The sequence below is a fragment of the Microtus ochrogaster genome, unplaced genomic scaffold (genome assembly GCF_000317375.1).
Source record: "Microtus ochrogaster isolate Prairie Vole_2 unplaced genomic scaffold, MicOch1.0 UNK87, whole genome shotgun sequence".
Lineage (NCBI taxonomy): Eukaryota > Metazoa > Chordata > Mammalia > Rodentia > Cricetidae > Microtus > Microtus ochrogaster.
The window spans coordinates 1,214,433-1,225,143 of NW_004949185.1; the positions used below are offsets into that span (position 1 = coordinate 1,214,433).

Below are 10,711 nucleotides of genomic sequence, written 5' to 3' on the forward strand. Positions count from 1 at the left end.
CCCCAGACCAGGAGACCCTGCTGATGTACCAGTTGCAGTGCCAGGTGCTGGCGCGGGCATCTGTCTTGACGCGGGTACTGGACCTTGCCTCTCGCCTTGATGTCCTTCTGGCTCTTGCCAGTGCTGCCCGGGACTATGGCTACTCAAGACCCCACTACTCTCCCCGAATCCACGGGGTACGAATCAAGAATGGCAGGTGAGGACAGAGTGGGGCGGAGACACAGACAGGGCCACAGGCTCCGTCTTCTGGTGTGGGGTTCATCCACCTGGATCCTGGGCCATGCAGTGTCTCCCCCCCCCCCCCCAGGCATCCTCTGATGGAACTGTGTGCACGAACCTTTGTGCCCAACTCCACAGACTGTGGTGGGGACCAAGGGAGGGTCAAAGTCATCACTGGACCCAACTCCTCGGGGAAAAGCATATACCTCAAACAGGTGAGGAGCCATACAACCTCGGTCTTTGGCATCTCCGAGTCGTCTGCCAGCCAGGCCATATCCTCTGCTCCCTAAAACACATGTCTGAGAACTGAGAGCCAGTTCTTTATGGTAGACCTTTTCACGGCCACGGGTTCCTTGACCAAGCTCTGAAGAGATCCCGTGTCATTCCCGGTATGCATTTACCCACAGCCCTGACTTTAGAGTAACTCTGAAGTCAGGACACGGGACAGTGTGTCCTCTCTTTAATCTGTCACTCATGTCTTTAGTTGACCTGTTTGTACTTTGCCATAGTACCAGGCCCATGTCCTGTGTCCTCCCACGCCCAGGTAGGCTTGATCACGTTCATGGCCCTGGTGGGCAGCTTTGTGCCAGCAGAGGAGGCTGAAATTGGAATAATCGATGCCATCTTCACCCGAATTCATAGCTGTGAATCCATCTCCCTTGGTCTCTCCACCTTCATGATTGACCTCAACCAGGTTAAACGGAGCAAAAGGAGGTGGGGAAGGGAGATTCAAGCAGGACCTGGGCCCCGCCCTCGGGGACACTTTCCCTCAGCTGCATGTCCTCTGTACTTGGGGCCAGGGGGCACCCGGGTCAGAGTCTGGAGGAAGCAACACCACAAGCACTTCTGAGACTCCTTAGTGAGCCTTCCTCACTGCTGACAAGGGAGGGCTGAGCAGACAGGCGTGTCGCTGTAAGACAGGTGCAAAGTTTATTCGTGGCGACACGTCAGAAGCCAGTGCTGAGGCTAAGGAAACCCTGCTCACCCTGTGCCCAGCAGGTGGCGAAAGCCGTGAACAATGCCACCCAGCAGTCCCTGGTCCTCATTGATGAATTTGGGAAGGGAACCAATACGGTGAGGAGGACGGGGATGGAGGATGAAGGGGCAGGGGCAGGAGAAGAGCTCAGGGAAGGGAGGGGGATGGATGGGCAGAGACGGGGGTGGAGGAGTGGGGGTGGGTGCGGGGCGGGGCGGGTACAGAGGGCACGGATGCCCTGGCTCTGTCCCCTCACCTCTTCCCTCTGGCAGGTGGACGGGCTGGCACTTCTGGCTGCTGTGCTCCGGCACTGGCTAGCCCTGGGACCCAGCTGCCCCCACATCTTTGTGGCCACCAACTTCCTGAGCCTGGTTCAGCTGCAGCTGCTGCCACAAGGACCCCTAGTGCAGTACTTGGTGAGGAGGTCACTCCAGCCCGTGGCCTTTCCCTCTTCTCGGTCCCCGGGAGCCCCACACTGTCACTGTTTGCTCTCCTAGACCATGGAGACCTGTGAGGACGGGGACGACCTTGTCTTCTTCTACCAGCTTTGCCAAGGTGTTGCCAGTGCCAGCCATGCCTCCTACACAGCTGCCCAGGCCGGGCTTCCTGACCAGCTCATTGCTCGTGGCAAAGAGGTGACAAGAGCCTGTGTGCTGCCACTGCCACCTCGGGGCTCCCTCCAGCACACCTGCTCCTCTTCAAGTGGTTTTTAAGATTTATGTATTTTGCCAGGTGGTGGTGACACACACCTTTAATCCCAGCACTCCATGGGCAGGGGCAGGTGGATCTCTGTGAGTTCAAAGTTAGCCTGGTTTACAAAGCAAGTTCCAGGACAGCCTGCTCTACACAGAGAAACCCTGCCTCAAAAAAAACAAAAAAAGTCTTTTGTGCATGAGTGTTTTCCCTGCAATATTTATGTCTGCACCACATGTGCCTGGTGCCTGTGGGCGTCAGGAGAGGGCAGCAGATCTCAGGAAACTGGAGTCACAGATGGTTGTGAGCTGCCTTGTGGGTGATAGGGATTGAACCCAGGTCTTCTGTGAGGGCAGCCAGTGTTCTTAACCACTGGGCATCTCTGCACCTTATACCCACTCCTCCTGAAGACGTGGAGTGCTAGGCCCTCTTTCCTCGAATGCACCCATACGCTTTCCTTCTTGTGCTAGGTCTCAGACCTGATCCGCAGTGGGAAACCTATCAAACCTGTAAATGAGCTTTTGAGGAGGAACCAGATGGAAAAGTGAGTGTGGTTCCTTCCCAACGTCTTCCCCTCACAGGGCCTCAGCCAGCCTTCCTGCAGCCCTGTGCCCTCCCCTCACCAAGCCAGGTGTGATGTAGTCCCAGTGTTCAAGGCCAGCCTGGGCTACATAGCAAGACCTTGTCAGCCAATGACAAAACCGACAGGACCCACGCTGCTCTCTGAAACCGTTTCTCTTCAAAGCTGCGGTTTCCTGTGCACAGATTTGGAAATCACATGGTTCTTTCTCCCCTGCAGTTGCCAGGCACTGGTGACTAAGTTTCTGAAGCTGGATCTGGAAGATCCCACCCTGGACCTGGGCATCTTCATGAGTCAGGAAGTGTTGCCAGCGGCCACCACCATCCTTTGAGCTCCTTCCCCATCCTGTCAGCTACCTGACAGCCCAGACCCGCCACCTGACAGCCCAGACCCGCCACCTGACAGCCGAGACCCGCCACACCGCTTCCTTTTCTTTAGATGCTGACTTCTCTGGCTGCACAACATTTTTTTGTTTTGTATTAGGAATAAAGTTTATTTTGGATCAAAATCCTTCCAGAGGCCACCCAATGGGACAACAGGAGAGCTGGGGGATGTAGTGGTTAGGAGCACTGGCTGCTCTTGCAGAAGTGGGTTGGTTCCTGCACCACAAGTCAGTTCTCATGCATCTGTAACTCCAGTTCCAAGGTTTCCAACATCCTTCTGGTCTCCTGGGCTCTGGGAAACGTGAAACTCAGACAGATATATGCACACAAATCCAGTCAGGGATGGAGATGCAGGCTTTTTTTCAATATTTATCTATCTGTTTATTTATTTATTATCTATACAATATTCTGTCTCTGTGTATGTATGTCTGCAGGCCAGAAGAGAGCACCTGGCCTCATTACAGATGGTTGTAAGCCACCATGTGGTTGCCGGGAATTGAACTCAGGACCTTTGGAAGAGCAGGCAATGCTCTTAACCACTGAGCCATCTCTCCAGCCCCGAGATGCAGGCTTTTAATCTCAATACCAGGAAGGCAGAAACAGGCAGATCTCTGAGTCTGAGGCCAGCCTAGTCTATATAGTGAGTGCTACATAGAAAGACCGACTCTTATAAAAAGTAAATAAATAAATACACATTTAAATAAATTCAAATCCTGCTCTTGGGACTCAATGAGGCCAACTACTCCAAAGAGGCTCTACGAAAACAGACTGAAGGATGGCACATAGTTCAGGGCAGGCGTCTCTTGCCTTAATCTTGGCCTCAGAGGCTGAAAGACAAGGCAGGATGGGTAGAAGGCAGGGCTTGGAGAGGAACCAGCGCTGGCTCCACCCTTCCCACATCAGAGCCATGGGGAGCCTAGGTCCTGGTGGGCCACCCCAGGTGCAAGCACCCTACACTGTTCTGCTGCTTCCACTGGGGACAAGCCGCCAAGATCCAGGGGCCCCGAGCTTCTTCCTCTGGGTGAGTATTAGACCAGCGGGGTCTTGGGACATCCTCTCCCCTGACCGGCCCTCAATCTAGTTCCACTCAACTGAGGACCCACAAACTTTCCCTCTGTGTCCCCTTGCCATCCAGGTCCTCAGTGGCCAGTCTGAGCTGACACTTAGTGACCGGATAGCCATTTGGGAGTGTGGGCCATAGCTAGGGTCCTGCTGGGACTGAGAGTTTGGCTTCTGTTTGTTTAAGGCAGCTGCAGATGATGCAGGCTCTGGAGAGGGAACAAGACGCTCTGTGGCAGGGTCTGCAGCTGCTGGAGCAGGGCCAGGCCTGGTTCGCAGACCACCTAAGGGAGGCACAGCAGAGGCAGCTGCATCTGGGGGCCCTCGGTGAGGTAGGGAGCAGCCTCCTGGGCATGGGCTGGGGGAGGGAGACCTAGCGGAGCCTGCTCTGGAAAGGAGAGGGTTAACGGGATCATGAGGTGGAACAGCCCTGGGATGGCAGGATGGCACCCGTGTTCAGCCAGTGACATTGTTGTCTGCATTCCATTCAGAGGGGGCTCCATTTGACCACAGAGTGGGGAGTGGCCTGCCTGCCTGTCACAGGGCAGGATGGACAGGGAGGAGCCATAAGGAACAAGAATGGCGGGTGGGGAGCGTGATACTGTGCAGTCGGAAGGGAGCTGCAGTGTTAAGAGACTGGGTTTTCCCACCTGTCTGAGGGTTCTGGGACGAGGGAGCGCAGAGCAGAAGTGGCAGGCGGGTCCCTTTCCATCACAGTCACCCTCCAACCCATCCAGGATTTTCTAATGAACTCAGACTCAGCGACTGACTCCCCACAGCTCACCCAGATTCAAGAGGTGAACGCTTGTTTGCGCCGTCTGATTCAGGTGAGCCTCTTGTTTTTAATGTACAGACTTTGGGGAGGTGGGGGGCTTTTGGAGTCGCAAGGCTGGTTCCTGCCTGGCCCAGAGCCAGGAGGAAATGCCAAGGGATGAGAACTTGTGGTAGCAATGCACAGACTAAAGGTGTGACAGACCCTGGCCCACAGGGGAAGCAGGGGCCAGTCTGGTTCTCTCTCCTGTAGGAGTTGTCACAGCAGCAAAAAGAACCGACCCAGTCCGAGGGAGAGGGAGAGGTGGCTCGGCGGGGGCAGAGGCGCCTGACCCGTGTGTGAATCCTCCCCTCCCAGCATCTCTGGGGAGAAGGCATGACCACAGGAGCCCTCCTTCAGCCTTAACCTAAACTAAGACACAGCCCGGATAAGGTGAAAACTGCGCCTACTGGGCCCTGCCCTGCCTCCTTCTGGAATAAACAGCAAACTTTCCAAAAAAAAAAAAAAAAAAGCATTTTGTGCTGTTTCTGTTCGGAGTAGGAACAGCACCTCATGGAAATCTGTCACCATCTGTCCCTCGCACCTCAGCCCTGTTACAGGAGCTGCAGGTGTGGACCACCGTGCCAGTCTGCTCCTTTAAGAAAGAGAAGGGAGCCGGTGGTGGGTGGTGGCGCACACCTTTAATCCCAGTACTCAGGAGGCAGAGGCAGGTCTCTGAGTTTGAGGCCAGCCTGGTCTACAGCGCGAGCTCTGTGGCAGCCAGGGCGACACAGAGAAACCCTGTCTTGGGAAAAAAAGAAGCAAAGGGACAAGTGTGCGCTTGTGGTAGAAGAAAGTCCCCAAGCAGTCAGGAGGGCAGGGCCCTGAGGCCAGGTGACAGCCCACCTACAGGACGGGCTGGAAAGGAGTCCCTGAGGGGCTGTCACCAGGACGAGCAGCCTAGCAGGAACAGCGCCCCTCCAAGTGTCCCCCACCAGGCTCTGCCGACCACCCCTCCCCCAGCTCTGCCCTGAGTCACCAAAGTGGAAGAGAGCAGGGTAGGGGTGGCTGGAGGCAGCACACGGCCAGTGGAGTGGGCAGGGGTCTCCAGCTGATCCTGCGGAGAGAGGGGGACATTACAGTGTGCCCAGCTTTGGCAGCTAAGAGGGAAAGCGGAGGCAGCTTACCTGCGAGGCCTGGGCCAGCACCAGGAGCCGGAGGAAGGCATGGGTCGGGGGCCCTGGGCTGGCTCCTTGGCCCACCGCAGTCACAGTCACCATCACCACACTGTCGGGGGCTGCTGAACTCGGGACCTCCAGCCACAGGCGTCCCCAGGCGGACTCGTTCAGTCCCAGGCGAGCCCTGCAGAGTGGACAGAGGCTCCGGGGAGGGATACAGCCAAGGCTGGGGCCAAACAGGGTCGAGGACTGAGGGCCAAGAGGTTGGGCTTGGGATGAGCCCTTGCGCCCCGGTCCCTACAGAACTGACTGGGTGGAGCCAGAACCCAAGCAAAGGTGGATGCGGGAGAATCTCACCTGGAGAGGTTGGAGGTGAGCGAGAAGCTAGGGTTGACAGACGTCCTAAGATCAAGATCCTGGGGGCCAGAGAAGCTGGCGACATGCAGGCTGAGAGGGACCTTGCTGCCAGGAGCCAGGGAACCTGGCGGGCCACTGAGCTGCAGGGAAGGGCGGGTTAGAAGAGCTGGCTCTGGTCTCCCCAGCCCCGCCCGCCCGCCCGCCCGTACTTCTCCTCACCTCCAGGAGCACAGGAGCCACAGAGCAAGGCTGGCAGGCAGTCCTGCGCAGGTCCCGCCCGCCTCCGTCCTGGCCAAGCAGCTCCAGGGAGAAGGGTGCAGAGCCAGACAGCAGTGTGGGTGGCAGCGAGGCAGCCAGGAGGCCTCGCTCAGGGGGTCCCACAGGCTCTAAGGGCACCCGGCCCAGATGAGTGCCCTGGGGGACCCTTCGAAGGACAACGTGGGAAAAGTGTGGCCGGCTGGCCTCAGGGCTCTGTCTAGAGACAAGCCCTGTCACTTCTACCAGTAGCTGGGTCTGGAGACCTGAGGTGGGAAGGAAAGACAGTGGTCACATTCGACTGGAGGAGGCGCAGGGAAAAGGGATGAAGTCTTGAACTGGACGGGGTCATGTGAAGTCCACTAGGCTGGAACAGCCCATTAGTGTTCTTTACTCATCAAACATGACGCAGACACATATGTATCCACTTCACGTACACACGTGCGCACACACACGCAGGGCAGGGAACAGTCTATATTACCTGCCACTGGCTGAGTCAGGGGGTAGAGGCCAGGGTGGGGTCCGTCCTCCACAGGGATCCCGAAGTGAAAGAGGAAGTCCAGGGAGGTCTGGGCTGAGGAGGAGGCAGTCAGAGAGGACCATGGTCGCTGTGGTCACCACACCTCTTCCCAGGAGCCTTCCCTCCTTACCTTGGACTCTCACTCGGGGCCTTCCCTCAGCTGCTACCTGGATCTCCCAAGACCCTGTCTGAGGGGGGTCAGTCATGGCCACTGTCCAGAACTGTCCAAAGCGACGAGTGTGGCCCAGAGGACCTATGCCCTCCTCTGGACCCTGGGACACCCCTGGATGGGGACGAGAGACTGTCACACGAAAGGATCCTTTCCCCTACTGTCCCCTTGCTCTCGACTCCTGTGCTCGAGCCCCACATGACGGTACCCGCGGGGCTCTTGATCCAGAAGCCACTGATGTCCCCGTGGACCCGGACTGTGACGTTCCGGAGGAGCCTGTCCACAGCAAACACATGAGTCTCCCCAGGAATGGAGACGGGAGGCTCCAAGGGAAGAGTCACCTGCAGATGAGGGCAGGACAAAGTCGAGAAGAAAGGAAAGCTCGGACTGAGGGGAGGGGTCCTCAGCAGGGCACCGGGCTTGGTGACACAACTGGGAGACAGGATTCAGGGTGAGGCCATCATTTTTTTCCCCTTCACAGATGATGAATGGCTGGATGTGGTGGCACACACTTTTAATCCCACCACTCAGAAGGCAGAGGCAGGCGGATCTCTGTGAGTTCACGGCCAATCTGGTCTACACAGTGAGTCGCAGGTCAGGCCAGCCAGGACTACATAGACCTTACCTCAAAACCAAAAACTAAAGTTCTTGTCTCGGCCCTGGAGACCAAGGTGGAGGGCAGGAGGGCAGTTACGGACACAAAAGACAAGATGGCAGGTTTAGAAGCCATGGATCTGGGGCGGCGGACACATGACCACCACGACTTCCCGCCCCAACTTCTACAGAAGAGGCACAGAGCATCCCAGACCTCAGATCTGAGCTAAGGACATGGACCCCCTTGGCCATGGTCACTCACCAGACCACCAGCCATGCTCTCCCCAACAATGGCTGCCACATCCTGTATGTGCTGGTCTTTGGTGAAGATCACCTCTCCTCCCGACGCCAGCGCAACTGCTTCATATGGCTCAAACCGCGAAGGCGACAAGGCCTCCCGCCGCACTCGGCCCTGAGCCCTCGATGGGTCTTCAGTCACTAGGAACGTCACCTATGGCCAAATGACGACCCAAGGCTGGCCCAGTGTAGCGGGCACACGGTGCCTGTGCTGACAGCTAAGCACTCGGGAAATTAGAAGTGTCAAACACATGGGGCTGTCCCTGTGTATGTATGCACGCCTGGAAAGGGCGCATGGGCGTAGTTAATGGTCCGGTGATCTGTGCTGCCTCACCTGAATCCCCAGACCCTTCCTCCCTAGGCCTCTATCCGAGCTCTGTCTCTCAGTCAACAGAAGCCACCCTTCTGGAAGGCAGGACGTATGTACCTTGCAGGTTTATTGTGATAATTGTTACCAGGAAACTTCTTTCCAAGGTTATACTGTCCTTAAATATGCCTAACGTGAACTGCCCAGGTCAAACTCTAGAATTTGAACCAACACTGGCTCCCTTCTCGCCTCATGCAATGGTTTCTCTGCCGGCCCCGGGGTCTGTGAAGACCCCACAGCCCTTCCTTGAACAGTTCAGTACTGCTAAAGGCATGGACCCCCACTCTGGAGTGGGTTAAAGATTCGGGGTGACCCTACATGAGACCGCGTGTTCCCATCTTCAGGCAGCTAAGGCTGCGCTCACCCTGCAGCGCCGCTCCCGACTCAGAGACTCCACCCGGTTGGTAAGAAAGGCATCCTTGGGGGAGGCGTCCGTGAAGACGAAGACGTCGGAGAGTGGAGGTGTGTGCAGCAGGGCTAGCTGAGGAAGGAACGGCTGCCGGTCAACATGGTGGCAGGAGTGGGTGGAACCAGGGAGGGCAGAGCACAGGCTTGGAAGGACAGCGTAAGAGGGAAGGGAGAGGGAGGGACAGGGGAGGGGGCCCAGACCTCCAGGGCAGACAGGCACATCTCTGGCTCATCTCCGCCTCCCAAGGCCTGGATCTCATTGAGTTTCTGCCAGAAGCTGTCAGGGTCGCTGGCTGTGAAGACAGGGCCGAACCCTGGGCAGGGGAAAGGAAGGTCAGACGAGTGAGGTGGGTTGAGACCGCGGGAGGGAGCCCTGAACCTACCAATGTGGGCACCACACCCAGGTCCTCCGCAAGAGGAGCAAGCGCTCCTAATGGCTGAACCCTCTCTCTAGCCTGCTTCTAAGATGTAATGAGAGAAAATAACAGTTCTCCCCTAGGAGGCTCATTGCGAGAACTGAATGAGCTAGGGAATTTGTTGTTGTTTTTTATATTTATTTATTTATTTATTTATTGGTTTTTCGAGACAGGGTTTCTCTGTGGCTTTGGAGCCTGTCCTGGAACTAGCTCTATAGACCAGGCTGGTCTCGAACTCACAGAAATCCATCTGCCTCTGCCTCCAGAGTGCTGGGATTAAAGGCGTGCGCCACCACCGCCCGGCTGTTGTTGTTTTTTAAATATTTATTTATTATGTATACAATATTCTGTGTGTCTGCCTGCAGGCCAGAAGAGGGCACCAGACCTCATTACAGATGGTTGTGAGACACCATGTAGTTGCTGGAAATTTAACTCAGGACCTTTGGAAGAGCAACCAGTGCTCTTAACCACTGAGCCATCTCTCTAGCCCGAGCTGGGGAATTTGGAAGCTAACAGTATTGATTCATGCGTCTGTGAAGCATGTGGCAAGTCCCTACTCAACGTCAGGCACTCTGAGATGCATCGGATTCCAGCCTCCCCTGAAGATATCTCAGTCCAGGACCCACCAGCTATGGCTTAGATGGTAAGCAAAGAAGGACTAGCTGGCCAGCCCGAGGTGCTGCAAGGCTCACTGGCCCAGGCCAGGTGTTCTACTTGGTTGGGAGTAGACCCTGCCTCCCCACTGAGCAGACCCATCTTCATCCTGATCTCTATGGCAGCAGCCTGGAGAGACGGCCCAACAGGAAGAGTGCTCACTGCTGCTGTGCAGACCAACACAAAGGCAAAACAGCCATCACATTTTATATTTATAAAACAGTTTATATTAAAAAAAAAACAACCAAAAGATGTATTAGCACAGGAACGTAAGGAAGCCTGCCTAAGCCAGCACTGGACTTGCCAAAATGCTGCCATTTTAGAGACAGCGGAAGCAGCTATTCTCCTCCATGGACACAGGTACCAGTAGACACTCACCAAGACAACAGGTAGCACGGCCCTGGGGCCCACTTCCAATCTCCGCCCTGGGCCTCCTCCCACCATCCCTGCAGACCAACACTACCTGGGTCATGGAAGGGCACCAGGACATAGAAACTGGGCTCCATGGGGCCGCCTTGCCGCTGCTCCACGATGCGGCGCGCCTGGATCTTGGCTGCGTTGATTTCCTCACCCATGCTGCCTGTGGTATCCAGGACAAAGCTCAGGCTGGAGGCTGGCGTGATGTCCAGCAGCCTGCGGTCCAAGTCGGAGGGACAGTGAAGCTCTGCGCCTTTGCCCCCAGCACCGGGTCCCTCAGTTCCCCCGGGAGCACTGACCGATCCCCAGCACCGGGTCCCTCAGTTCCCCCGGGAGCACTGACCGATCCCCAGCACCCGGTCCCTCAGTTCCCCGGGGAGCACTGACCGATCCCCAGCACCCGGGCCCTCAGTTCCCC

General features: G+C 56.6%; 4 protein-coding genes across 5 annotated transcripts in view; 2 read left to right on the forward strand and 2 right to left on the reverse strand.

Annotated features, from left to right (window-relative positions):
• Positions 1-2,884, forward strand: part of Msh5 (mutS homolog 5) — a 22,779-nt gene extending 19,895 nt beyond the window's left edge. Inside the window, exons 17-24 of the mRNA XM_026777874.1 lie at positions 7-196; positions 308-434; positions 764-913; positions 1,219-1,293; positions 1,468-1,611; positions 1,693-1,830; positions 2,359-2,432; positions 2,688-2,884. Coding sequence (XP_026633675.1) covers positions 7-196; positions 308-434; positions 764-913; positions 1,219-1,293; positions 1,468-1,611; positions 1,693-1,830; positions 2,359-2,432; positions 2,688-2,799 — 1,010 coding nt within the window. The 3' untranslated portion in view covers positions 2,800-2,884. The remainder of the gene's footprint in view (positions 1-6; positions 197-307; positions 435-763; positions 914-1,218; positions 1,294-1,467; positions 1,612-1,692; positions 1,831-2,358; positions 2,433-2,687) is intronic.
• Positions 1-10,711, reverse strand: part of LOC101994656 (RT1 class I histocompatibility antigen, AA alpha chain-like) — a 629,094-nt gene that overhangs the window by 239,818 nt on the left and 378,565 nt on the right. The gene's annotated exons all lie outside the window — the stretch shown is intronic.
• Vwa7 (von Willebrand factor A domain containing 7) overlaps positions 2,967-10,711 on the reverse strand; it is an 11,099-nt gene continuing 3,354 nt past the window's right edge. Inside the window, exons 7-17 of one of the 2 annotated variants that reach the window (XM_026777832.1) lie at positions 10,340-10,509; positions 9,008-9,120; positions 8,763-8,879; positions 7,997-8,185; positions 7,349-7,481; positions 7,102-7,254; positions 6,933-7,025; positions 6,416-6,717; positions 6,197-6,336; positions 5,849-6,023; positions 2,967-3,143 (exon numbers count right to left, since the gene is read on the reverse strand). In XM_026777832.1, coding sequence (XP_026633633.1) covers positions 3,087-3,143; positions 5,849-6,023; positions 6,197-6,336; positions 6,416-6,717; positions 6,933-7,025; positions 7,102-7,254; positions 7,349-7,481; positions 7,997-8,185; positions 8,763-8,879; positions 9,008-9,120; positions 10,340-10,509 — 1,642 coding nt within the window. In that variant the 3' untranslated portion in view covers positions 2,967-3,086. Of the gene's footprint in view, positions 3,144-5,440; positions 5,779-5,848; positions 6,024-6,196; positions 6,337-6,415; positions 6,718-6,932; positions 7,026-7,101; positions 7,255-7,348; positions 7,482-7,996; positions 8,186-8,762; positions 8,880-9,007; positions 9,121-10,339; positions 10,510-10,711 lie in introns of those variants that run through there. The other variant, XM_005370812.3, reaches the window with a different exon arrangement.
• Sapcd1 (suppressor APC domain containing 1) lies at positions 3,502-5,349 on the forward strand. Its single transcript, XM_026777876.1, has 4 exons — positions 3,502-3,872; positions 4,102-4,242; positions 4,648-4,737; positions 4,935-5,349. Exons 1-4 carry the CDS (start codon positions 3,627-3,629, stop codon positions 5,022-5,024), a joined length of 567 nt encoding a protein of 188 aa, XP_026633677.1. The 5' UTR covers positions 3,502-3,626; the 3' UTR covers positions 5,025-5,349.

Excerpts from the sequence above, each read along its gene's own strand:
- Sapcd1 (XM_026777876.1), top strand. The coding sequence starts at position 3,627 with ATGGCACATAGTTCAGGGCAGGCGTCTCTTGCCTTAATCTTGGCCTCA. Across the intron at positions 3,873-4,101 it reads CCCCGAGCTTCTTCCTCTGG|CTGCAGATGATGCAGGCTCT; the intron begins GTGAGTATTAGA and ends TGTTTAAGGCAG. Across the intron at positions 4,243-4,647 it reads ATCTGGGGGCCCTCGGTGAG|GATTTTCTAATGAACTCAGA; the intron begins GTAGGGAGCAGC and ends CAACCCATCCAG.